Genomic DNA, 23,270 nt, shown 5'->3' with positions numbered 1-23,270 from the left:
TCTTTCTCTGTATGTAATATGTCTTTTTTCTCTGGCTGCTTTTAAGATTTTCTCTTTATCACTGATTTTGAAAAGCTTGGTTAAGCAACTGGTTTCTTTTTATCTTACCAAAAACATGAATTATGTAACTGGTTGTGCTTCCTTCTTTTCACTAGTCGTTAAAAGCTCAGATCCACGTTTCTGCCCCATCTCATGAATGTTGCATACTATCTTCCTCTGGGACTTTGCATCATCCTTCTCATTTTTTCCCTGATATTTTTCAGTTTCTTGCGTTCTGTTGCAGCGTATATATTTTTCTTAATTTTATTTTTGTAATCATAAAAGTAACACATTTTCATGGTATTAAATCAAATAATTTATAGATGTATAAAAATATGCCAGTTATCCCTCCTTCCAACCCCCATCTCTCACTCCCACCCCCTGAGGCAACAGTTGTTAAGAGTTTGATGTTAAACTCTCACATCTCTATGTGTTCATATAAATATATCTATAAATAATAGTGGAACCAGGTGGAATATAAACAATGGAAATGTTTAATGGATAATGATGATATCAACACAGAAGTCATTGTAAATGTTTGGTGTCTACTTCCATCTTTGCTAGCTGGATATGAAGTTCCTGGGGAAGGCTGACCCTGGAACTTGCAGTTCAGAGTATGTGGGACACTGTGGCCCCTGGGTCATATAGCCAGTGAGCAAGGGGAAGTTATGACCTTGATTCTTTTGCAGATTATTAAAGACCTGCAGCTGCTGGGATTGGTGGCAGCATTGGTGATTGCTGATGTGATCCTGCTCCTGACATGGGTGCTGACTGATCCCATCCAGTGCCTTCAGATTCTTGGTGTCAGTATGACGGTGAGGAGTTCAATTTCTGGAGAATTTTGTTCCCAAACTGGGCTGGCCTCTCAGGAAACACAGGGGTCATTCTCCCAGCAGCATTCACTGTGTGGTCAACTGCCCAACAAGAAGACAAATGACCAAAAGAGGAAAGAGAATTAGGAGCTGTGACTGCTATGAATGCCTTACCCCTTGACTGCAGGGTGTGCTATCACTCCCATTGCTCCTCTTGCCCCAAGTGTCTTTTCATGGGCTTCCACCCAGGTGTCAGCACACTGGGACCTGCCTGGCAGTTATCTCTGCTTCCATATTACCAATAGCGAGAACTTGCAGCTGTGGGAAGTTGTCTTCCTCTAATTACTAAGAGGTGTCATTTTGAGGTAGCCTTTTTTTTTTTTTGGAGTCAGTCAACCCTAGTTAAAATCCCAGCTCTACCACTTACCTGAGATGTGACCTTGGGAAAGTTATTTAACCTCTCTAAGTCTCTGTTTCCTCATAGGTAAAATGGAGATGACTATACTACCTATTTCATAGGGTTGTGGTGAGGATAAAGTAAAACAATGCAGGTAAAGGACTTAACTGTGCCTGGTACACAGTGTTCAATTAATAGAATGTATTTTATGTCTTCATCAAGAAGCTGAGACTACAATGGGATCTTGACACTGTAGATTTCATGTTTAAGATTTCAGCTGTTTGTGAATATCAGATCCATGGTGTGAAATAACTTGTAATTTTGATGAACCACTAATTTGAATCAATGTAGGAGCAAAGGACAGAACTGAGGGGTAAACCCTGCTGCTGCCCAACATTCACGTGTCAGCGCAACATTGTTGTCTTTCCTCCAACTCATATGTAGTCACTGTCATTTAGTTTCTGATGGTATCAGCTTTTTTTTTTTTTTGCATATAAATTTTTTTGCATCACCTAGTTTCTGCATACTGAGGGGGAAATTATATGCCATAGTGGAGTTCCCAAGCCAGGATAGTCACAAAGATTTGCTGTGTGTTCCTGGTAATTGTGGGTGCCCTCAGACCTGACTCTGTGTCCCTCCTAGGTGACAGGGAGAGACGCGTCCTGCTCTCTGACCAGCACACACTTCTGTGCTTCCCTCTACTCTGATGTCTGGATTGCTCTCGTTTTGGGATGCAAGGTTGGTAGCAATATCTCTTTGGGATACAGTCTATCTCTGTCACCAATATAATGGATATGAAGAGGGAATTGCAGGAATTAATGAGGTGTTGTCTGCAAAGAATATTGAACTCATAAGAGGTATCTGTTGATGAATAAATCTCAAAGCCATGACCTTTATTATTTTACTTTTTATTTGTTTTAGGGGGTCACTTTTCCAACTCTTTGAACTCCTTCATTCACTTCTCCCTCAAATCATTTGGACTTCACTTACTCTTTCTTTGATTTCTTGATCTGGTTTTAAATTGATTTGACAATGCCACTTGGTCTAGTTTTAAACTGATTTGACAATGCCACTTTCTTGCCCAACTCCTTTGCAAAAGGACTTGTGAGGAGGCAATCCACCCAGCTTAATTTTTTGTCTTAAGTGCCCTTTTTACCTATCCGGTGTCTTTCTTCAAGATTTGGGTCAAAGGATCCTGCTACCTTTCACTCATCTGACTTTCTTGCTCTGGTTGGAAGCAGTGCTTACCCTAGGACAGATGGTAACATCCATGGTGCCCTGTGAGAGGCTCCAGCTGCCTCAAAGCATCTCCCATACCAGTCTGACAGCCACCTCTCCTAACTGCCCTGGCTATCTCATCATTAGGCTCATTTGTCTCTGTTAGATAACCAAATAGGGTGTTATCTCCAGAGGTACTTAAATAGGGCGCTATGGGAGGTCATCTGACACCTTACATCAGAGCTGATTATCCTATTAGCTGGTTTTCAGTTTAGAGGAGCAGAGAATCTGGCTCTGAGGGGATACAGGACAGGTCTGTTTCAATGAACAGGGCAAGCCCTGGGTGGCAGGAGGCTGCCTGTTGACTGCTAGAGCAGAAGTCTTAGTTGGCTGATTCCTAGCAGAGAGGACAGAGTTCTTGTAAAAATGTTGTTGTTGTTCTTCATAGTTGCCGTTGAGTTGATTCCAACTCATCATGACCCCATGTCTGCTGAGTAGAACTGCTCTATAGGGTTTTCAAGGCTGTGACCTTTCAGAAGCAGGTGGCCAGGCTTACTTTCAAGGCACCTCTGGGTGGGTTTGAACCACCAACCTTTCAGTTAGTAGGCCAGTGCTTAACCATTTACACCACCCAGGGGCTCCTTATAAACACAGGTGACCTTTGAAGGTAAACTTTACCTACTTCACCACTAGGAAACTATTAGAAGTATCTGCATGTGAGGAACAGGCCTAGAGGTGGGAAGGGCTAGGGCAGGGAAATGTTGCGTTTGAACTATATGCATATATTACTTTGAGAGAAATTTTTTTTTTTTAAAGAAGACACTAGGAAGTGAACAGTTCTTGATCTCTAGTTCTTGCTAATGGTTAGGAAAATGGACTTCAGAATCTGACAGAACTGGGTTTGAGTTCTGACTCAGCCCCTTTCTAGCTGACCCTAAACTCATTTAATCTCTCTGAGCCTCAGTTCCCTCATATGCAAAATGGGGATGATGATAACATCCTCTGAGAACCAGTCTGAGTATTGAAAGAGTTTGTGAATGTGAAGAGTTTTCGACCCCTCCTGGCCCATAGCAAGAACTCAAAAATGTCAGATATTATTAACCTTCTGCTGCCCCCTTGGACCGTTCTGAAAAACACACTGCCTCTCCCACTGCCTTGAAACTCTTCAGAAGAGCATGTTCTCACCAGCACGGAAACCCACAACTCCTGCCTTAGCAATTCGCTTCACAACTCAAATTGATTTATTTTCTCCATTGCCTTTTGTATAATCCCATTTCCTTTTTATTTTGCTGTAATACCCTTCTGTAGGACAAAGAAATAAAAGGGGGAAAGAGTGCTGAGCACCAGGAAACTGACTGAGCCAGACCCCGCAGGCTCCCTAGTCAGTGAGGAGCTCCCAAGAAACACCCCAATCTTCACATTAACCTGCAGGACCCCTGTCTGATGCTGTCAGCTACCCTACTACCCCATGCTTCTCAGCCGTGAAGGCGAATAACATACAAGTGTCGGATGTGACTCAAATATGAGTCATGGATGTATAGAGCCTTTATTCTTACCTATTTCCCTTTGGCAAGAATTTTAATGGAAGTAAGACACTTTAACAGAGTCAAATTTGAACAGTTCAAAATCATAGACTGAATTTCATTTGCTTTTGATTAAACTACTAATTGATTCAACTTTGCCAAATGCCACCTGGAGGTGTCAGTTACCCAAAAGTCAGGCTCCCCTCACCTCCCTACTTTTGTGTCTTCAAGTTGTTGACAATCTCAAGGTGGCCATCTTTGCTCCTCAGGCTCCATTTGGGATATGGGGCATTAAGCGTAATGGAAGGCATCTCTGCTGTGTGGGCTCCTTTACCATAGGCAGTCAGTTCTACAAATACATACATACATATATATATATATATTTCTTTAGGGCCATCCCTGCAGCTGGAGCTAGTCAGGTGTGTGATTTCAGGGCCACTGCTGATACCTGACCTTACTTACACCTTAGGTCTCCTAATACTTCCCACCCAGCACCCCCCCATGACATCTTCATGCTCTATTTTGTAAATATGGACATTTGTGTGCTCCCCTTAAACCTCCTACCACATAGAGCGCCTTGAAAGCCGGGCCCATGACTTATCCCTCCTTGTAGCACTGTTTCCTGCCCTGTACCTAGCAAGTACTTTGCATATAATCAGATGGGTGAATGTATATTGAATTTATGTATTATTGATTTCCAACTCTGATTTCTGTTTAAATGCAGCTCCTTCTAGGAGAGGCAGCACTTTAAGATGCTACTAGTCATTTTCACCTTAGTACAAATGAGATTTCTGAGAGCAGGTTTATATTTACACAAAGGGGGAAGAATAAGGCCCTGGTTTTTCAGGATGGAGACAGAATATTACAAAGAGGGTGAAGCCTTTGCTGCCTGTGCCCACCCAACAATATTACCCAAGTCCCATCTTGCCTTCATCCTCCTCTTCCTCCACTCTTCACCTCCTATAAACACCCGCTGCCACAGAGCCACTGCTAGCCTAGGGAGATCCTCTGTGTGAGTTAGAAAAAAGCATCCGCTCTAGGCAGATGCACTTCCGCCAGTGCAGGTCTTAACAAGTAGATGGAACCTTTGGGTAAATCAGAAAGGAGCCCCTTTCGCTGGGCATTGCCCCTGCCGCAGTGAGTGGCTTGACAGGCAGACCACAAGTTGATTTTGGCTTCATGTAATGCAGAGCCACACAGTGGAGACAGTAGCCCTAACCACCAGAAGTGTGATGTGCCCATTGCCCTCCTATTGCCCAGCAGCCCTTTCCAAGGGGCTCCTGTCTACTACCTACCTGCTCCTGTCCTGTGCCTCGTCCCAGCAGGCTCTTGCCTGGTGGCTGACTTGCTTCCCCACCCCCCCAGTGCCGACTCATAGCGACCCTACAGGACAGAGTAGAACTGCCCCATGGAGTTTCCAAGGAGAGCCTGACAGATTCGAACTGCCGAGCCTTTGGTTAACAGCCATAGCACTTAGCCACTACGCCACCAGGGTTTCCCTGACTTGCTTACCCCCGATAAACTACTTGTCAGCAGTGGCATCACTAAGGTTGGTGTTACCCAGTGCAGTAACTGATGGTGTCACGCTGCCCCCCACCTTCACAGACTTCTTCCCATACCAGGCCGTACAGAATCCTTAGTAATGTTTTTTTGTACTAATGTTACTTGTAAATCATACTTCCCATATACCACTCCTTCTTTGCCTTTATTACCACTTCATCCTTAAAAAAGTTATTGATATAGGTTCGTAAAAACAAATTGCCACAATATGGGAGCAAAAACACCAGGAAATCTGACAAAATCAGCAACTATAAAGAACACCAGCAGCAATGAAAACATCAGTGCAGTTTGTAGCACAAGCAGATGAAACCGCGTGGCTCGAAGTGTCACCGTAATTGGGTAATAATGACAGCTCTGACCAGAGTGCATTAGAAGGCTCAAAGAGTGAATTAGCATAGAGTTTTAGCCTTGTAGGTATATTGATACATATAAGCTGTGCTTATGAAAAATGTTTTTGTTATAACTAACTGTTGTTGTTGTTAGGTGCTGTTGAGTCAATTTTCAACTCATAGTGACTGCTTGTGACAGAGTAGAACTGATCCATAGGGTTTTCTAGGCTGTAATATTTATGGGAGCAGATTGCCAGGTCTTTTCTCCCATGGAGCGGCTGGTGGGTTTAAACCATCAACTTTTCGGTTAGCAGCCAAGTGCTTAACTGTTGCACCACCAGGGCTCCTTTATAACTAACCACAGGAGTATTTTTATGGACAGTCATTTTGGTGTCACCCCCTCTGACAGTGCCACCCAGGGTGGTCCACACCCCACTAGTGACGCCACTGCTTCTCAGTAAAGGAGAGGAAAATAACATTTATTAAGTACCTACCAGGTATAACGAAAAACCAAACCAAAACCCATTGCCATCAAGTCGATTCCAACTCATAGTGACCCCATAGGATAGCGTAGAACTACTCTATAGGTTTTCCAAGGGGCTCATGTTGTATTCAAACTACCAATCTTTTGGTTAGCAGCTGAACTCTTAACCCCTACGCCACCAGGTACAAGAGCTGTCCTAAGAGTTTTTCCGTCATGCTATCTTAGTAAATCCTTTAAAGTAAACCCTTCAGGGTAGATATTATTATCCCCCATTTTACAGATGAGGAAATTGGTCTCAGCCCTACTGCTTTTTAACCCTGAACCTGTTTTTCCACTTCCCTGAGCCTCTGGTTCTGCTCTTCACCTCCAGGGTCTGCTCCTGCTGTATGGAGCCTACCTGGCTGGCCTGACTGACCATGTCAGCTCTCCTCCTGTGAACCAGTCCTCAACCATCATGGTGGGGGTCAACCTCGTGGTGCTGGCTGCTGGGCTTCTTTTTGTGGTCACCAGATACTTGCATTCCTGGCCCAACCTGGTCTTTGGACTCACATCTGGAGGCATCTATGTTTGCACAACTACAATCAACTGCTTCATCTTCATTCCGCAGGTATGCTCTCGAGAGAATCGTGCAGGGCCAGTCCTCCTAGTCGCTCCAGGGGCTTCACTGGGTATGATAAATTTCTCATGTTTCTTTCTACTGATTCCTTTCAGTGCCGCTTATTGAAGAGTCAGGAGAAAGGCAGGGATTCCTAGTGAGCTGGCTCCCTCTCTTGTTCCCTCCTCGGTGTCCTGAAGAAGGGCAGCTCTGCTCCTGGTCAGCAATGAGGGTGAGCCAGAGTGGACCAAGCAGTGGCAGGAGCCCCTGTACCCACCCCTTCACCTCCCTGGCAGTTGCTCCTTGGTGGCTGCCTCACAGACGCAGTTTTCCACCCACCCTCAAATTGGCTTCATCCATCCCTACCCCCCCCCCTTTCATCCTGATAATGGCATTTCTTTCCCAAGCTCTGGAGTGAGGAATCTTTGTTTCCTTCCTATTTGGGTTTCTACAGCAGAAGGACTAGAAACCAAGGATGGGTATTGCTTATGTGCCAGAAACTGGAGAAATTTTCTCTGAATCTTAATGTGGTAAGAACTGGATTGAAGAAGCCATTGAGAGCTGAAGCTTATTTGTCTGGGATGTAGTAGAATAGGGCTCTTAAAAGCAAGGGTCGTTCCTCCCGCAGAGATGAGAAAAGAGAATGGGGAGGGGCCCTTTGGAAAGCCCACCCCCTGGGCCCTGTGGCCAACATGGTTGATTGGTAACCCACCCACCCATTCCCAACCCCATTCTTCCTTACCCACCTCTATTAAATAGGCTGAAGGAGCTAAACACTTACTTTACCAGCCTCGCTAGGGTGCCCATATGACACAGTTTTGTCCACTATAAGCTTTCTGGGACACTCCTAAGAAAGCTTTTGCTTTCCTGAAAATGGGATAGGCAGGAATAGCATCACCCTTTCTACCTTCTTACTGTCTTGAATGTATGTGATGCCTGGAACTGTGGCAACTACCTTGTGATCATGTGGGAAAGGCTAAGAGGATCTTTATTTATTATACTAGAAAAGTATAGCTCTTCCTATAAGACTGTAAACTCATAGGAAAGACCTATGAATATATTCTACAGTTCACAAGAAGAGGACCACACATTTCCGAAGATTTGAAGAAGCTGTCTTCCTCTGAGATAGTTTTTAGAAGATCTGAGTTGTGTTATCAACAGGATACAATATTGCCTCTTTTCAACTAAAGCAAGCCATTATGAAAAGGACGTAATCTTAGACGATGAGATATTGAATAAGGATGAAAAATATTAAATTTAAAACTCCAGTAGAAGCATTGAATAGGCAATTGGACATTGTAATTGAATATCGCATTAATTAATTAAGGAGACAGATAAAAAATGGGAGACTAGATAACAAAATATGGAGAACGGATCAGAGGATCCAATTTAGAGGTAATAGTAGAACAAGAAAGAGAACAAAATAATTTGGGGCAGAAGTAATCATCAAGGAAATATTAGAGGAAAACCTTCCTGTCCAAAGACTTCCATCTGAAAATTAAGTCAGCAGCCTCCGTGACATAGCCCTTCTTATGGCCTCTCTCCAGCTTCACCTCTCTCCATTGACTCCTTTGCATCCAAAGCCTTACCCACAAGACTTCTGCTCCCACCAGGGTTTGAAAACCCAGCACTTAGGACAGCTGTGATACCTAGATACACTCCCATTTCCACACAGACATAAAAATGCAGGACAAACTACAGGTTGAAATCCAATTTCCAGGTTTGAATTAAGCAGCAAGCACTTTATCTGTTGAAATGGGAGTGGAAACAGAATCATTTTGGCGGGTGGGGGTGGGGTAGGAACTGGGCAGGTTGACAGTATTAACCTTTAACTTCTCTCTGTTGCACACCTGCTCTTCTCCTAGCTCCCCTGGTTTTCCTCCTCTTGAGCTGATCATGAGATGAAACTAAAAATATATATATTTCTTAGTTTATTGTATTTTAGGTTTAACAATTAAATTTTTTCTATTTCTTTTTCAAAATATGAAATTAACTGAGGTTTGTCAGTTGCTTTTGTTTGTGTGACCCCGAATCAATTTTTCCCCTGTGGTTCAGTGGTCTTTGGGAGAAGCAAGATCCTCCCTGTAGACCTGCACTGTGTATTCCCAGGAGAGTGGGACAGCTGAGCAAATCTGGAAAAGTGGGCAAGGGAAGCTACTTAGGGGGCAGCAAGGTGGGGATCCCTCTTGCCACTGAGCTTTCAGCCTGGACTGTGATGGGAAGGATTTGTGAAGGCAAACGCACAGATACCCCAAGGGCAGCTAGGCGGCACTAGAGAGCCAAGTGAAATGAATTGACACTACCAAAGAGGCAAGTGGACCAGTAGCATTCCACACAGGCCCTCAGAAAACGCGTAAGTATTTATGCCAGGCACTGAGGTCATCAGTGACAATCAGCCAGCCTGTGCATCCATGACCTGAGGATGCCCCGGAGTGGCCCACCTCCCTACACACCCTTCCCCATCTCCTTCACACCTCCACCCCCTCTCAGAGGCAGGTGGGCCCTGAGGTAGGACATTGTTCTCTCCTGTAAACCCCAAAGTGTTTTATTTGCTCCTCCTTTTTAAGGTACTTAGGACTTTTTACTGTGCCTTATACTTATTTTTTATAGTTATCTGTACTAGGAATCGACTTGTGGGAAAGGGTTGGGCTGTTGGTTTATAATTATTGTATATGTCCCTGCGCCCTATTAGACAGGTGAGCTTTTTAAAAGAAAAGTTCATTTGTTCATATGTCCATCCATCCATCCACTTATTAACATAAGGGAACATGCCATTAAACACATGGCCCCACTTCTAGGTCTAGTCAGGGACAGACATGAAAGGAATTATAGTATATGTGTTAAAGCCTTTGAGTGAGGGACATAACACGGTGCTGAGGAAGGGGTACCACAACCTCCCTGGGGGACTCAGTGACACCTTCTCAGAAAACGAGGTGTTTGGGCTAAGTCTAGAAGGAGCACATGGGGGAAGGAGGGCTGACGGCATTTTAGATGGGGGAACACTATGAGCAGAGGCAGAGAAGGGTGAGAGCAGGGTATGCTGGGAGCACCACAAGTCTTCGCTGTTTTTAAAGTACAAATTGAAACAAGGGAGAGTGGCGGAAGATGAGAGAGGCGCCTGGGGTAAGATCCTGAGGGCCCTGGTGTAACCCGTTAAAGACTCGAGATTTATCCCACCATATTCCTTTTCTCTGGCTGCTGTAACAAATTACCACAAACTTAGTGACCTAAAACATAAGTTTTTGTCTTACAGTTCTGGAGGTCAGAAATCTAAAATCCATCTCATTAGTCTAAAATCAAGGTGTCAGTAGGTCTGCGTTCCTTTCTGAAAGCTCTGAGGGAAACTGGCTTCCTTGCCTTTTCCAGCTTCTAAAGGCCACCTGCAGTCCTTGGCTCATAGCCCCTTCCTCCACATTGACAGCCAGCAGTGTGGCATCTTCAAATCTCTCTCTCTGTCTCTCTCTTTGTGTCTCTTTCTCCCTGAACCTGCTGTCTCCTTTTCATGAGGACCCTTCTGATTTTATTGTTCCTAAAAAAAAAAAAAAAATTTTTTTTTTTTACCAGGGTAATCCGATGGCACTGGGGTTTTTTGGGGACCAGGCTAATCTCCCCATTTCATGATTCATAACTTAATCAGAAGTGCAAAGTCTCTTGTGCCCTATGAGGTAACATATTCCCAGGTTCCAGGGATTAGGAGGTGGAAATCATTGGGCGCTATTATTCATACTACCACGCCTAAGCCTACATAGTCCAGAGGAAGTACGGTGAAGAAGTCTGGAAATTGTAAGCTGTGAGTCACTATAGTTGTATTCCAAGAACCCTGAAGGGTCAAGTTTTAGGGACCAGGATTTCCACAAATGGGGAGTTAGGGAGAGGGCTTAGCCAAGGGGCACCTTGGCTCCACCTGGCCAGCTTAGGGAGATCAAAAGCCCTGGAGCTGCCCTCCTTCCAATACTGATCGGCTTTCTCCATAGTGCTGCAGAGGGCTTAGACTGCGGATGCTGAGGGAGGGAAAGAAAAAGCTACACTGCTCAGGAAATGAGGGGCCCAGCGAGGGAGCAGAGATACTGCCAACACCGCTGGGGTCAGTACTAAGAGAATAACACTAGGCGGTCTGCTCCATCCACCCAAGACCATAGTGAGCCTGTGGCTTTGGGCTCCAGTAACTCCTGAGTAGGGCGGTGAGCTGACCACATCCCTCGGTAGGAGGGGGCCTTAGAGATGGGAATCTGAAAGGGGCAGCTCCTGGCCTGACCCAGCACAGGTCACACAGACTTCTGATACCCTGAAGGACTCACACTGAGCCAAAAGAGAATCCAAGAAGACATAGGTGAGAATGTGGTTTTGAAATTAAGAGTGGAATTTAGAATCCTATCTGATATTTACCAAACTGGGTTACACTCAATAGTCAAAAAAAAAAAAACAAACCCATTGCCATCTAGTTGATTCTGACTCATAGTGACCTGACCTGGGGCACAGTAGAACTGCCCAGTAGGGTTTCCAAGGAGTGGCTGGTGAATTTGAACTGCCAAACTTTTGGTTAGCAGCCAAGCTCTTAACCACTGCACCACCAGGGTTCCATGTTAAACACGGCTAAGTTGATTTCGGCCACATCCCAAAGTTGACATGAGAAAATCTGTAGTCAGAGCTTAATAAATGTTTGATGAGTGAGCAAAGAAAACCCAGGTTCATTGAGAAGCCACTGTGGAGACCTCCACATCATTTCTAGAGCTAAGGTGAGAGATTCCCTGGTATGGATTGAATTGTGTGCCCCACAAATTTGTGTTGTAAATTCTAACACTATACCTGTGGATGTAATCCCATTTGGGAACAGGATTTTTGTTATGCTAATGAGGCTGTATCAGAGTAGGGTGTGTCTTAAGTCAAATGCTTTGGAATATAAAAGGAACAGATCAGGCACAGAAGCAAGGAGGTGCAAATGGGAGAAAGAGAGTTGCCACATGGAAGTCTCCAAGGAACACCAAGAAGAATTCTAGAGAAGCTGAGACAAGGATTTTCCCCCAGAGTGAACACAGAAAGCCTTCCCCTAGAGCCAGTGCCCTGAATTTGGACTTGTAGCCCCCTGAACTGTGATACATTTCTGTTGGTTAAAGCCAACCACTTGTGGTATTTCTGTTTTAGCAGCACGAAGACACTAAGGGAGTCCCCAGTGTATATCATGGAGACACTTAGTTTTGAAGACTTCAGAGGGAAAAGGGGGAACCTCAGATACTGTGGCCTCCCTTGCCACTCACACCACCAGCATTCACCAGGTAGAAACAGTGTCTCAGAGGCTCAGGAGCATACCTCTATTTGGGAAAGTTCTATGTTCAGTTCCATCCCTGTTACACTAAAGCAGCCCATGCTTCCACACACTGTACCTCAAGACCAGTTTCTCCTGGAAAAACTTTCTCTAGGACCCCTGCAGTTAACAGTCTCTGTCTTCATCACCTGTGTGAGGACATGCTAAGGTGACAAAGTGCTCGGGAACAGCTGTGGCTCTGCTGCTAACTAGCTGTATGGGCTTGGACAAGCCACACCTTTTCTCTGAGTCTTTCCTCATCTGTCAAAGAAAAAGAATTGGTCAGATCTCAGATCTAATGTTCTATCATTCTTATTGACATTTGTGGTTCTCTGTCTGAGCCTCGTTTATTGATTTGGGTTGGAAGTCCACCTTGAGGAACTGGGTTTTCAATAGCAGTTAAGCACAGCATCACTGAACAAATGAGAGATAAGAACAGCCACATTCAACTAGAAACAGTTTCGTTTGGTACGTACTGTGTTTAGATTGCTTAACCCTCTGATAGCACCTGAATTCTGGCTTTACGGTATGGCTCTGGAAGTATAATTCAACCCTGGTTTTCTCTGACCAGTTCAGCAATGGGTAGGTAAATGGGTCAACCTAAGGTTATACTTCACCTTTTCCTTTGGCACTTCATAAAGCTATATAACCTTAATGTTCCCTATACCTTCTGTTGTTATTGTCTGTGAGCTTTCCAGAGTGGGGTATCGTTTTGAGGAGAAAATGTTTTCTGCATATCTGTATCTGTGACACTGTCATTCCACGGTGTTTATGAGAAAGAGTGAGAGAATTTGTTTCTGGGTGTGTAATTAAATAAATAACATGTGTTCTTTTATTTAACAGCTGAAGCAATGGAAGGCATTTGAAGAGGAAAACCAAACAATTAGACAAATGGCCAAATATTTCAGCACTCCCAGCAAAGGCTTCCATACTCATTGCGGTGAGGAACAGAACTGCCACTCGAGAGGAGAAAAAAACTCCATGGAAAGGCTCCTTACAGAAGTAAGTTAACCTCTGCCTGGCCAGTTCTCCATAAAGAACCCCAGTCATCTGCCTCCTCATACACCAGTGGCCCTCAGTGCTGTCATTGACACTTTCTCTCTTCTCATTCCCCCACTTCCTAGGCTTTCCTGCTTCCCTTAGCAGCAAGCAAAAACTCAGCATTTGCCCACTGACCCTCCCATTGCTGACCATCGCCCACCTCATTCAGTCATTCAACAGGTGTATATTAAGTCACTCCTGTGTGCTAGACATTGTGCTAAATGCTGATGAACAGAACCCTCATGGACGTCACAGTCTAGCGGAGGAAACAGATCTTAATCAAAATAAAGATGTAATTATAAATTATGGTAAGAATTATGAAGGAGAAAATCAGGGTGGTAAGACAGTACAATGGATGGTGAAGGCAGGGAAACCTAGACTTCACAGCAGGCAGGAAAAGACTCTGAGCTGAGAGCTGAAGGTTAAGTATAAATTGGACAGACAAAGAATCTGGGGACAAGTATTCCAAGCAGAGGGATCAGTATTGTAATGGGCCTGGGTCATAGTGGACACTTGCTGCTTCTGTGTGATAACATTCTTTCTTTATACGGAATAGTGCCCTCATTTGCAAGATCTTAAGGGGCCTCTTACTGTCTTTTCCAGGTACTAACTTGATATATTAGTAATCTTATCTTCCCAGAAAGTCAAGAAGTTTCTACAGATTGGGAGGGAGACTGAACAAGGGCCTCTAAGTGTTACTATAGCACCAAGAGGGACCAGGCAGCCCCCAGCTCTTTTTTTTTTTTTTTTTCCCTGTACTTTAGCCAGAGTTGGTACCTTTCCCAGACTTAGGCAGTATGGTGTGAGCTCAAAGAAAGCACATGGAAAGCAGGGCTGCATTTTCTCAGAAAGAAAGCACAGGGCCCAGGGGAATTAGTATCTTGACATTAACTAAATTACAGTCCATATTTTTTTTTCCCCCAGGACAGAACATATGTGAGTAGGTGCTATGGAGAAACTGCACTTTTTGAAAGGGGATTGTTACCTCGGTATTAATAGCCCCTGTGTGAGAGAATGGTGTGCTGGGGACCTAAGAAACACGACAGACCTATTCAGACGAAGGGATTCGAGCCTCCCCAGACACCCACCGTCTGTGTCTCTCTAGTCCCCCGCAGTGTCCCCTTGGTTCTGGACCTTCTTTATCCACCAGAATAATATATCTCCACTTATTTACTATTTTTGAAGCATTCAGATATTATTTCAAAGCCAGATTTCTTCCTACCTGGCAAGGGAGTGGCATTGCCTTTGATACCCTGTGAAGTCTTCAAAGAAGCTTTTTTTTTTTTTTTAACTAAACAGAAGTCCAGAAACTTGGCTAGAAGAGCCAGAGTGGTTTTCATTCACAATCAGCTAATGTTGGAACAGCCAAATGGACTGACTCTTTAGCCTTATGGTAATTTGTGACGAGCTTTTTGTACTTCTGCCCACTAGCCTCTTTCCCACGCAGTGACTGAATCCGCTTTCTCCAAAAAGATGCCTTGAGTCCATGGAGGAAGGGCTCTAATAGGATACAGATGCAGAGGCCGTGAAAAGCTGGCCCCCCTCACCACACCCTACACCTGGAACATCTTTCCCAAAACAGGCCTGGGAACCAGCGGCCAGTCCCGGGGACCCGTGGCAGACCCAGAGGTCCCCTCAGAAGGGGGAAATGGATTCCAGTATCTGCATGCTGTGCTCTGCCCTGTCGGTTAGATACACAGCTGCCTCAGCGTGTGCACAGACCCTCAGTCCAGCTTCCCAGTTTGCGGTTCCCTCCTACACAGCCCCTTCCTATGCAGCCCCTCTGCCACCCCGGCACCTTCTTCTTACTTACCCATAATCTGGGCAGTCCATGGTCTCGCTCTTGCTTTCTTGCCCCTATGGCCAGGGGCCCCCCAGAGGCTGAGACTGGGGCAGCACCCATGACTGACTGCCCAGGCTGCATGAAGGCCAGCAGATAGGACCTTCCCCAGGTGGAAGGGCCTCCCTTCCACACTCCTTGGCACAGGAAACTCACTTGTGACTTTTCTTCTTTGGATCGTAGAACCCAGAGAGTGATTCTCTATCTCCTAATGGCCTGTATGAAATGTGCCTCGGGGGACAGGCAAAAGTCATAATTAATAAGTTCACTTAAGTAGAGGTGCACAGTAGGCCAGATTTTGATCTCACAGTAGCATTGCTGACGCCATACCTCTCATTTGTATGTAGCCATGGTGCAGAGTCCCACTTCCTTTTCTGAAAGAAGGAATATTTACTGTTTAGGCTGACAGTTCTAAATCCGTCACCAGCCCAGCTTCAGATGTTTGCTTTGCTGGAGAAAAAGCACTCTTCCCAACTCAGTGTTTATACTATTTCCCTGTGCTCAAAGAGGTTTTGAGGATAAGGAACGAAAAAGGCAGCCCTCAGATTTTCCCAGCTGGGGTAGTTGTTATCGTCTGATGGCTTCTTCCTAACTCCAGGAGGCAGTAGAGGCCGCCTGCACCAGCATGAGAATGTGCAGGGTGGGCTTCACAAAGTGGGGGGCAGGGGCTGGTGGAGAATAAGGTTGGGGTCCTTCAAGTGCAGCCATCACGTCACTCCTATGAGATCCTCAAGGAGCTATCTGGCACAGCCCAGCTACCAGAAAGAGCCTGGATGTCTCCTGTTACTCATCCGCCCTGTACCCGGTGAGTCCTTGACTCATCTGCAAGTACCTGGCAATGCCCAGACCTTCCCGCTCCATGGGTGGGGAAGAGGGAGAGCAGGCAGCCAGGTGCTCTGCTGAAAGTACTCACCAGTTACTCACTCGTCCTGGACTCTCTCCTGATGATAAAACAAGTCAACCAAAACAGGGATGAAATTGGCAGTACCATAATCAGAAAAACCACCTTCCTGCTTATGAATAAGGAGCAGTGGGTCTGCCTGTGGAGCTGCTGCCAGAAGGTTATTGGACTATTTTCCTTAAGCTGCTGCTGCCTAAAAGGATCATTTCTGCGCAACTCTGCCATGTGAACCGGGAGACAAAAACCCAGGCTCCATCCATGGCCAACTTACATTAGATATCCTAACAGAGGGAGACACGCTTTTGTTTGTAAGGCATAATAATGGATAGTCTTATTTCTCAGCTTCTAAAGAGAATGACAACAAAGAGGCAGCATTTTGGTACTTGGACAAGCACTTCTTCGAACACAATGCTTGTGTTATTGCCTCCCCCCAAACCCTAGACCCCAGGCCATCTGCCCCAAGACCACCGGTTCGGTGATGATCTCATCCTTGTTCCACTGCCTTTGAGTATCAGAGAGGTGGAGATACCGTCTGAGCTGTGGAATCAGCTGCTGTACCACAGAGAGATGTTGACACTGCAGTCCTGCCCCGTACGCCCACTGCTGAGACTCTTCCTCCTACTTAATGCCCCTGATCTTGCAGTTAGAACAGTCACACCCCAATCACTCTCCCCCTCCGGCCCTCCCAGGCACAACCTGTTTATCAGCTAACACCCATGCAGCAAGTCGGTAGCTCAGCAGGAGAACTGCCTCGGCCTCATTCATCTTCTGGGCTCCATTCTAGATCTACTGAATCAAGCTTTCAGGAGGTGAAGCCCAACAGGAAGCTTCTCCAGCAATTCTGACGCACAGACATCCTTAGAAGATACCTATCTGGTACAGCCATATGGTAGCTTTGGCCTCACAGCCCCAGAGGTCCAGCCTAGGGAAGTTATAATATTTTTTTATTGTACTTTAGATGAAGGTTTATGCAGAGCAAATTAGCTTCTTTTTAAACAATTAATGCAAATATTGTTTTGTGACATTGGTTGCCAACCCCATGACATGACAATACTCTTCATCTCTCAACCTTGGGTTCCCTGTTATCAGCTTTCCTGTCCCCTCCTGCATTCTCATCCTTGCTCCTGGGCTAGTGTGCCCATTTAGTCTCATTTTGTTTTATGGGCCTGTCTAATCTTTGGCTGAAGGGTGATCCTCAGGAGCTAAAAGGGTGTCCAGGGGCCATACTCTTGGCGTTTCTCCAGTCTCTGTCAGACAAGTAAGTCTAGTCTTTTTTTTTTTTTTTATAAATTTTATTATGCTTTAAGTGAAAGTTTACAGATCAAGTCAGTCTCTCACACAAAAACTTATATACATCTTGCTACGTACTCCCAATTACTCTCCCCCTATTTTTTTTTTTTTTTTAATGAGACAGCCTGCTGTCTCCCTCCAGTCTCTTTGTGTCCATTTCGCCAGCTTCTAACCCCCTCTACCCTCTCATCTCCCCTCTAGGCAGGAGATGCCAACATAGTCTCAAGTGTCCACCTGATCCAAGAAGCTCACTCCTCACCAGCATCCCTCTCCAACCCATTGTCCAGTCCAATCCATGTCTGAAGAGTTAGCTTCGGGAATGGTTCCTGTCCTGGGCCAACAGAGGTCTGGGGGCCATGACCACTGGGGTATTTCTAGCCTCAGTCAGACCATTAAGTCTGGTCTTTTTGTGAGAACTTGGGGTCTGCATCCCACTGCTCTCCTGCTCCCTCAGGTGTTCTCTGTTGTGTTCTCTGTCAGGGCAGTCATCGGTTGTAGCTGGGCACCATCTAGTTCTTCTGGTCTCAGGATGACGTAGTCACTGGTCCATGTGGCCCTTTCTGTCTCTTGGGCTTGTAATCACCTTGTGTCCTTGGTGTTCTTCATTCTCCTTTGATCCAGGTGGGTTGAGACCAATTGATGCATCTTAGATGGCTGTTTGCTAGCATTTAAGACCCCAGATGCCACTCTCCAAAGTGGGGTGCAGAATGTTTTCTTAATAGATTTTATTATGCTAATTGACTTAGACGTCCCCTGAAACCATGGTCCCCAAACCCCCGCCCCTGCTACGCTGGCCTTCGAAGCATTCAGTTTATTCAGGAGACTTCTTTGCTTTTGGTTTAGTCCATTTGTGCTGACCTTCCCTGTATTGTGTGCTGTCTTTCCCTTCACCTACAGTAGTTCTTATCTACTATCTAATTAGTGAAAACCTCTCTCCCACCTCCCCTCCCTCCCCCCCTCGTAACCACAAAAGAATGTTTTCTTCTCAGTTTATACTATTTCTCAAGATCTTATAATAGTGGTCTCATACAATATTTGTCCTTTTGCAACTGACTAATTTCACTCAGCATAATGCCTTCCAGGTTCCTCCATGTTATGAAATGTTTTACAGATTCCTCACTGTTCTTTATCGATGCATAGTATTCCATTGTGTGAATATACCATAATTTATTTATCCATTCATCCATTGATGGGCACCTTGGTTGCTTCCATCTTTTTGCTATGTAAACAGTGCTGCAATAACCATGGGTGTGCATATATCTGTTTGTGTAAAGGCTCTTATTTCTCTAGGATATATTCCAAGGAGTGGGATTGCTGGATCGTATGGTAGTTCTATTTCTCGCTTTGTACGGAAGCACCAAATCGATTTCCAAAGTGGTTGTACCATTTTACATTCCCACCAACGGTGTATAAGTGTTCTAATCTCTCCACAGCCTCTCCAACATTTATTATTTTGTTTTTTTGATTACTGCCAGCCTTGTTGGTGTGAGATGAAATCTCATTGTAGTTTTGATCTGCATTTCTCTAATGACTAATGATCGTGAACATTTCCTCAAGTATCTGTTAGCTACCTAGTGTCTTCTTTAGTGAAGTGTCTATTCATATCTTTTGCCCATTTTTTAATTGGGTTATTTGTCTTTTTGTAGTTGAATTTTTGCAGTATCATGTAGATTTTAGAGATCAGATGCTGATCGGAAATGTCATAGCTAAAAACTTTTTCCTAGTCTGTAGGCAGTCTTTTTACTCTTTTGGTGAAGTCTTTGGATGAGCATGGGTGTTTGATTTTTAGGAGCTCCCAGTTATCTAGTTTTTCTTCTGCATTCTTAATAATGTTTTGTATACTGTTTATGCCATGTATTAGGGCTCCTAACGTTGTCCCTATTTTTTCTTCCATTATCTTTATTGTTTTCAATTTTGTATTTAGGTCTTTGGTCCATTTTGAGCTTGTTTTTGTGCATGGAGTGAGGTATCGGTCTTGTTTCATTTTTTTGCAGATGGTTATCCAGTTATGGCAGCACCATTTGTTAAAAAGGCTGTCTTTTCCGCACTTAACTGTTTTGGGGTTTTGTCAAATATCAACTGCTCATATGTGGATGGATTTATGTCTGGACTCTCAATTCTATTCCATTGGTCTATGTATCTGTTGTTATACCAGTACCAGGCTGTTTTGACTATTGTGGTGGCCTAATAGGTTCTAAAATCAGGTAAAGTAAGGCCTCCCACTTTATTCTTCTTTTTCAGTAATGCCTTATTTATCTGGGGCCTCTTTCCCTTCCTTATGAAGTTGGTGATTTGTTAAAGAATGTCTTTGGGATTTGGATCGGAATTGCATTAAATGTATAGATCACTTTTGGTAGAATAGACATTTTTATAATGTTAATCCTTCCTATCCATGAGCAACGTATGGTTTTCCACTTATGTAAGTCTCTTTTGGTTTCTTGCAGAAGTGTACTGTAGTTTTCTTTGTATAAGTCTTTTACATCTCTGTAAGATTTATTCCTAAGTATTTTATCTTCTTGGGGGCTACTGTAAATGCCATTGATTTGGTGATCCAGTCTTTTTTTGTGAGTTAGAATTTTGTCCTACATTTTTCTCCACCTCTGCCTGGGACCCTCTATTGTGACCCATCAGAGCAGTCAGTGGTGGTAGCCAGGCACCATCTAGTTGTACTGGACTCAGAGCCTAAGGTCACCCAGCTCATATGGAGGGACCAGGATTGAAACCAAGGTCTTCCAATGCTACACTCTTTCTACCATGGGAGACAGCATGAAAATCTCAGTGGCATCTTTTATTGATGGTTTTGCTTTTCTTTTACAGAAAAACGCTGTGATTGAAAGCCTGCAGGAACAAGTAAACAATGCCAAAGAGAAGCTAGCGAGGCTGATGTCAGCGGACTGTCCCTGTGATCCCCCAGAGTGGGCTGTGCCACCGGCCTCTTTCCAGAGCACTGGCATCCACGCTGCAGCCTCTGGCCATGGCACAACAGCTCAGGGGCCTTCGGAACGCCTCTCTGACTCTCTGAATGATACCAGCCCAGCTGCCGAGGACTCTCAGAGTACCTCAATGCCCTCCTCAAGTACACAAAGCCTCGAGGGACCTGTAAAGGGCCCCAGCCCCTCCCCAGGGCAGAAGGACAAGATGACTCCTTTAAACTCAGGCTGTATCCAGAAACCAAGGGCTGAGAAAAGCGGGAGTCCTGGAGGAGGGAGCCAGGTGCCCGTGGCCCCCAGCCAGAATCCCGTACCAGTTGACATCTCTGCTCCCCATAGACAGAGGCAGCTGGAGTGCTCAGAGAAGCAACAAACGTGCCTGTCAAGGGTCAATTCAGTGATCAGGAAGAAGCTTCAGGAGGTGTTACAAGATCTGAGTCTGGGCCCTGAGGCTCCCCTCCCTTCTTCCCCATCTTGTCCCCAGCAGCCCTTGAAGAGCAGTGCTGCCCACAGCCCCCAGAAGATACCCTTCCCCAAGGAGCTGGGCTTCAGTCCGTATATGGTGAGGAGAAGGCAGGCCGCTCAGTGGGCGCCCTCACAGTTCCCAGGCTCCGTACTCTCATATGTGGGGCATCGGGCAAGCAGGACTGTTTCTGGGGCACAGAGTGGGCTGAATGTGCACAATGTGGACAGCTGGGGCCTGGACCACCGAGCTACCCAGCCCAGGGTGCCAAGGCCCACTTCCAGGAAGTCCTCACTACTATCCCCCAATTCTCGAGGCAGGCCGAGTACCCTGGAGGACAGCAACCAAGGTCAGGCAGAGCCCCAGAGGGCAGGAAGGAGTGGTGCCGCCTTTTCTCTCCAGCTCTCTGGTTCTGGCCCAGCAGGAAGCCCCTCCTCCCCACGCCTACCCACAGCCTCAGCAGACCTGCCTGAGCAGCAGCAGCTACAGCCTCCCGGGTCTCCAGCCTGTCCCTCGCTGTCTTCTCCATGCGGCTACCTTGACACTGATTCCAGCAGCTCAGATGAGTTCTTCTGCCGCTGCCACCGGCCCTACTGTGAAATCTGCTTCCAGAGCCCCTCAGACTCCAGTGAGAGTGGCACTTCAGACACCGACCCTGAGCCTGCTGGGGGACTGGCCTCCTGGGAAAAGCTGTGGGCCCGCTCAAAGCCTATTGTGAACTTCAAAGATGACTTGAAACCCACATTGGTGTGAAAAGCAGCACAGCTGGTCTGGACACAGAGGCCAGTCCCACACAAGCCGTACCAAAGCTTCAGGAGGACAGCCAGCTTCCAGCCTTTGGGGGAGCAGACGGGTCCCCTCCATTTGGCCCTTTCTATGTTGCAACTATGCTATACCTGTGTCCACTGCTTTGTGTTGAGCACTTCTTGATCGGTAAAAAGAGGGGTATTGCCTGTTTTGTTACTACCTCACAGCATTACTGTAAAAGACTCCAGTTGAGTGACTAAGAAGATACTGACTCTTTGGATAAAAGGTGCTAAGTGAACACACAGGGTTTTCCCTTCTAGTCAGCCTGCATTCTACGAAACTCAATATATACCAGCTGGATGGCTGGATAGACAGACAGATGGAGAGATGGATGGAAATTTTCTACAGAACTGGAGTTGTGAACTGTGACCCATGCAACTGGCCCTTTGGTGGACAGACCTGCCGGGAAGATAAATCTCCTGCATCCTTGGGCCTCCCTACTCTTGGAAGAGGGTGGTTTTGTTTCCACTGAAAGTTGTGCACAGCACCTTCCCTAGGGTTCGGCTTCTGGCCAGAGTCAGCTCAGAGCCACCTCTACACCACCATTTCTTATTCGTGTCTTTCCACCATGAAGGCTCCTGAGACAATCAAAGTTCCCAAGTGCCCTCAGGCTCCCCAGATCTTTCTCCTGGGCTTGGATGATTCCCGAAGCCCAGACCTGACCTTGGTCCTGCGGCCTGTCCAGTTGACTACCCCAGTGGCACAGTCCACGTTCATGGACTTGAAAGTTTTGAATTGGGAGGAACCAAACACTGGCAATCTCTGTTGGGGTAAGGGAGACCCTGTGAATCAAGAGGTGCTTTGGGTGCTATTAGGGTTACGTGATACCCTATAAATCACTGATACATAAAGAAAATGGAAAAATAGAAAGGAAGAAATGGAGTAATACTGGGAGAGAAAAAGGCAGGAAAGAAATCGGTTTTTGAAACTTGAGCCCGGCGCAAGACTTGGCAATATCAAATTGCAGTAATTGTTTATGATAAGCCTGTGAAGTAGACACTACCGTTCTCATTTTCACAGATGAGGAATATGAGGCTTACAGAAGTGAGATAACTTCCCCAACATCACACAGCGAGAGAATGATCAATGCAGGACTTGCTCGCAGCTCATGTGACTCCAAGTTGAGTGGGTTTCCTCAAGGACACATCTCTTCACTCGTTCTTCTGGGAGTGGCAGGTGGGGCTTGGCAGGCCAGAGAGTAAAGCCAGGGTAGTCTGTGAAAGCTGAGACATGCTCATGCCACAGTCCTGGGCAAGGCCTCGCTCAAGAAAGGGGCCTGCACTTAACTGCTCCACAGGAGGTATGTGCGGCACATACGCACCTCCCAAGGGAGCCAGGGAGTTGGTGACACATGAGTGCCAGGCTCGTATCTGCCGCCAAAGCCACAGGGAGAGCACAGCTGGATCCACTTTCTTGTTGCTGAGCTGGCTGTTGTTTACAGACCTCCCCCTACCCCCACTCCCTGTGTGTCTGCGTGTGTGCACATGTTGGCGTGAAGGCACTTGGGCCTCATTAGATATGCTCAGAGCGGGGCATTTGGCTCTAAATGTCTCCAGAAGATTTATCATGGACTCTTGGGGGCTGCTGACACCTTGTGAATCTCTGGACACTGGACCAAAGGGCCCTCTTGGTAGCACAGCTTCTCATATAGTCTACTTTTTAAATACAAATTTCGTAATTTATTCTCGTGTGGGTTTGTAGTTTCTGCTTGTGCTGTTTGTATGCTGTCCAAGTGAGAC

At 45.7% G+C, this 23,270-nt stretch overlaps 1 protein-coding gene across 1 annotated transcript in view; it reads left to right on the top strand.

The window, feature by feature from the left end:
• The window catches only part of GPR156 (G protein-coupled receptor 156), a 30,518-nt gene extending 7,600 nt beyond the window's left edge, over window positions 1-22,918 (top strand). The window contains exons 2-6 of the mRNA XM_023551487.2: window positions 729-854; window positions 1,891-1,986; window positions 6,733-6,969; window positions 13,103-13,261; window positions 20,149-22,918. Of these exons, the coding sequence (XP_023407255.2) occupies window positions 729-854; window positions 1,891-1,986; window positions 6,733-6,969; window positions 13,103-13,261; window positions 20,149-21,477 (1,947 nt within the window). The 3' untranslated portion in view covers window positions 21,478-22,918. The remainder of the gene's footprint in view (window positions 1-728; window positions 855-1,890; window positions 1,987-6,732; window positions 6,970-13,102; window positions 13,262-20,148) is intronic.
• Window positions 22,919-23,270: the final 352 nt, after the last annotated feature.

The sequence above is a fragment of the Loxodonta africana genome, chromosome 1 (assembly GCF_030014295.1).
Source record: "Loxodonta africana isolate mLoxAfr1 chromosome 1, mLoxAfr1.hap2, whole genome shotgun sequence".
NCBI lineage: Eukaryota > Metazoa > Chordata > Mammalia > Proboscidea > Elephantidae > Loxodonta > Loxodonta africana.
Note: the sequence above shows the minus strand (reverse complement) of the source record. Positions and strands in the feature narration are given on the sequence as shown.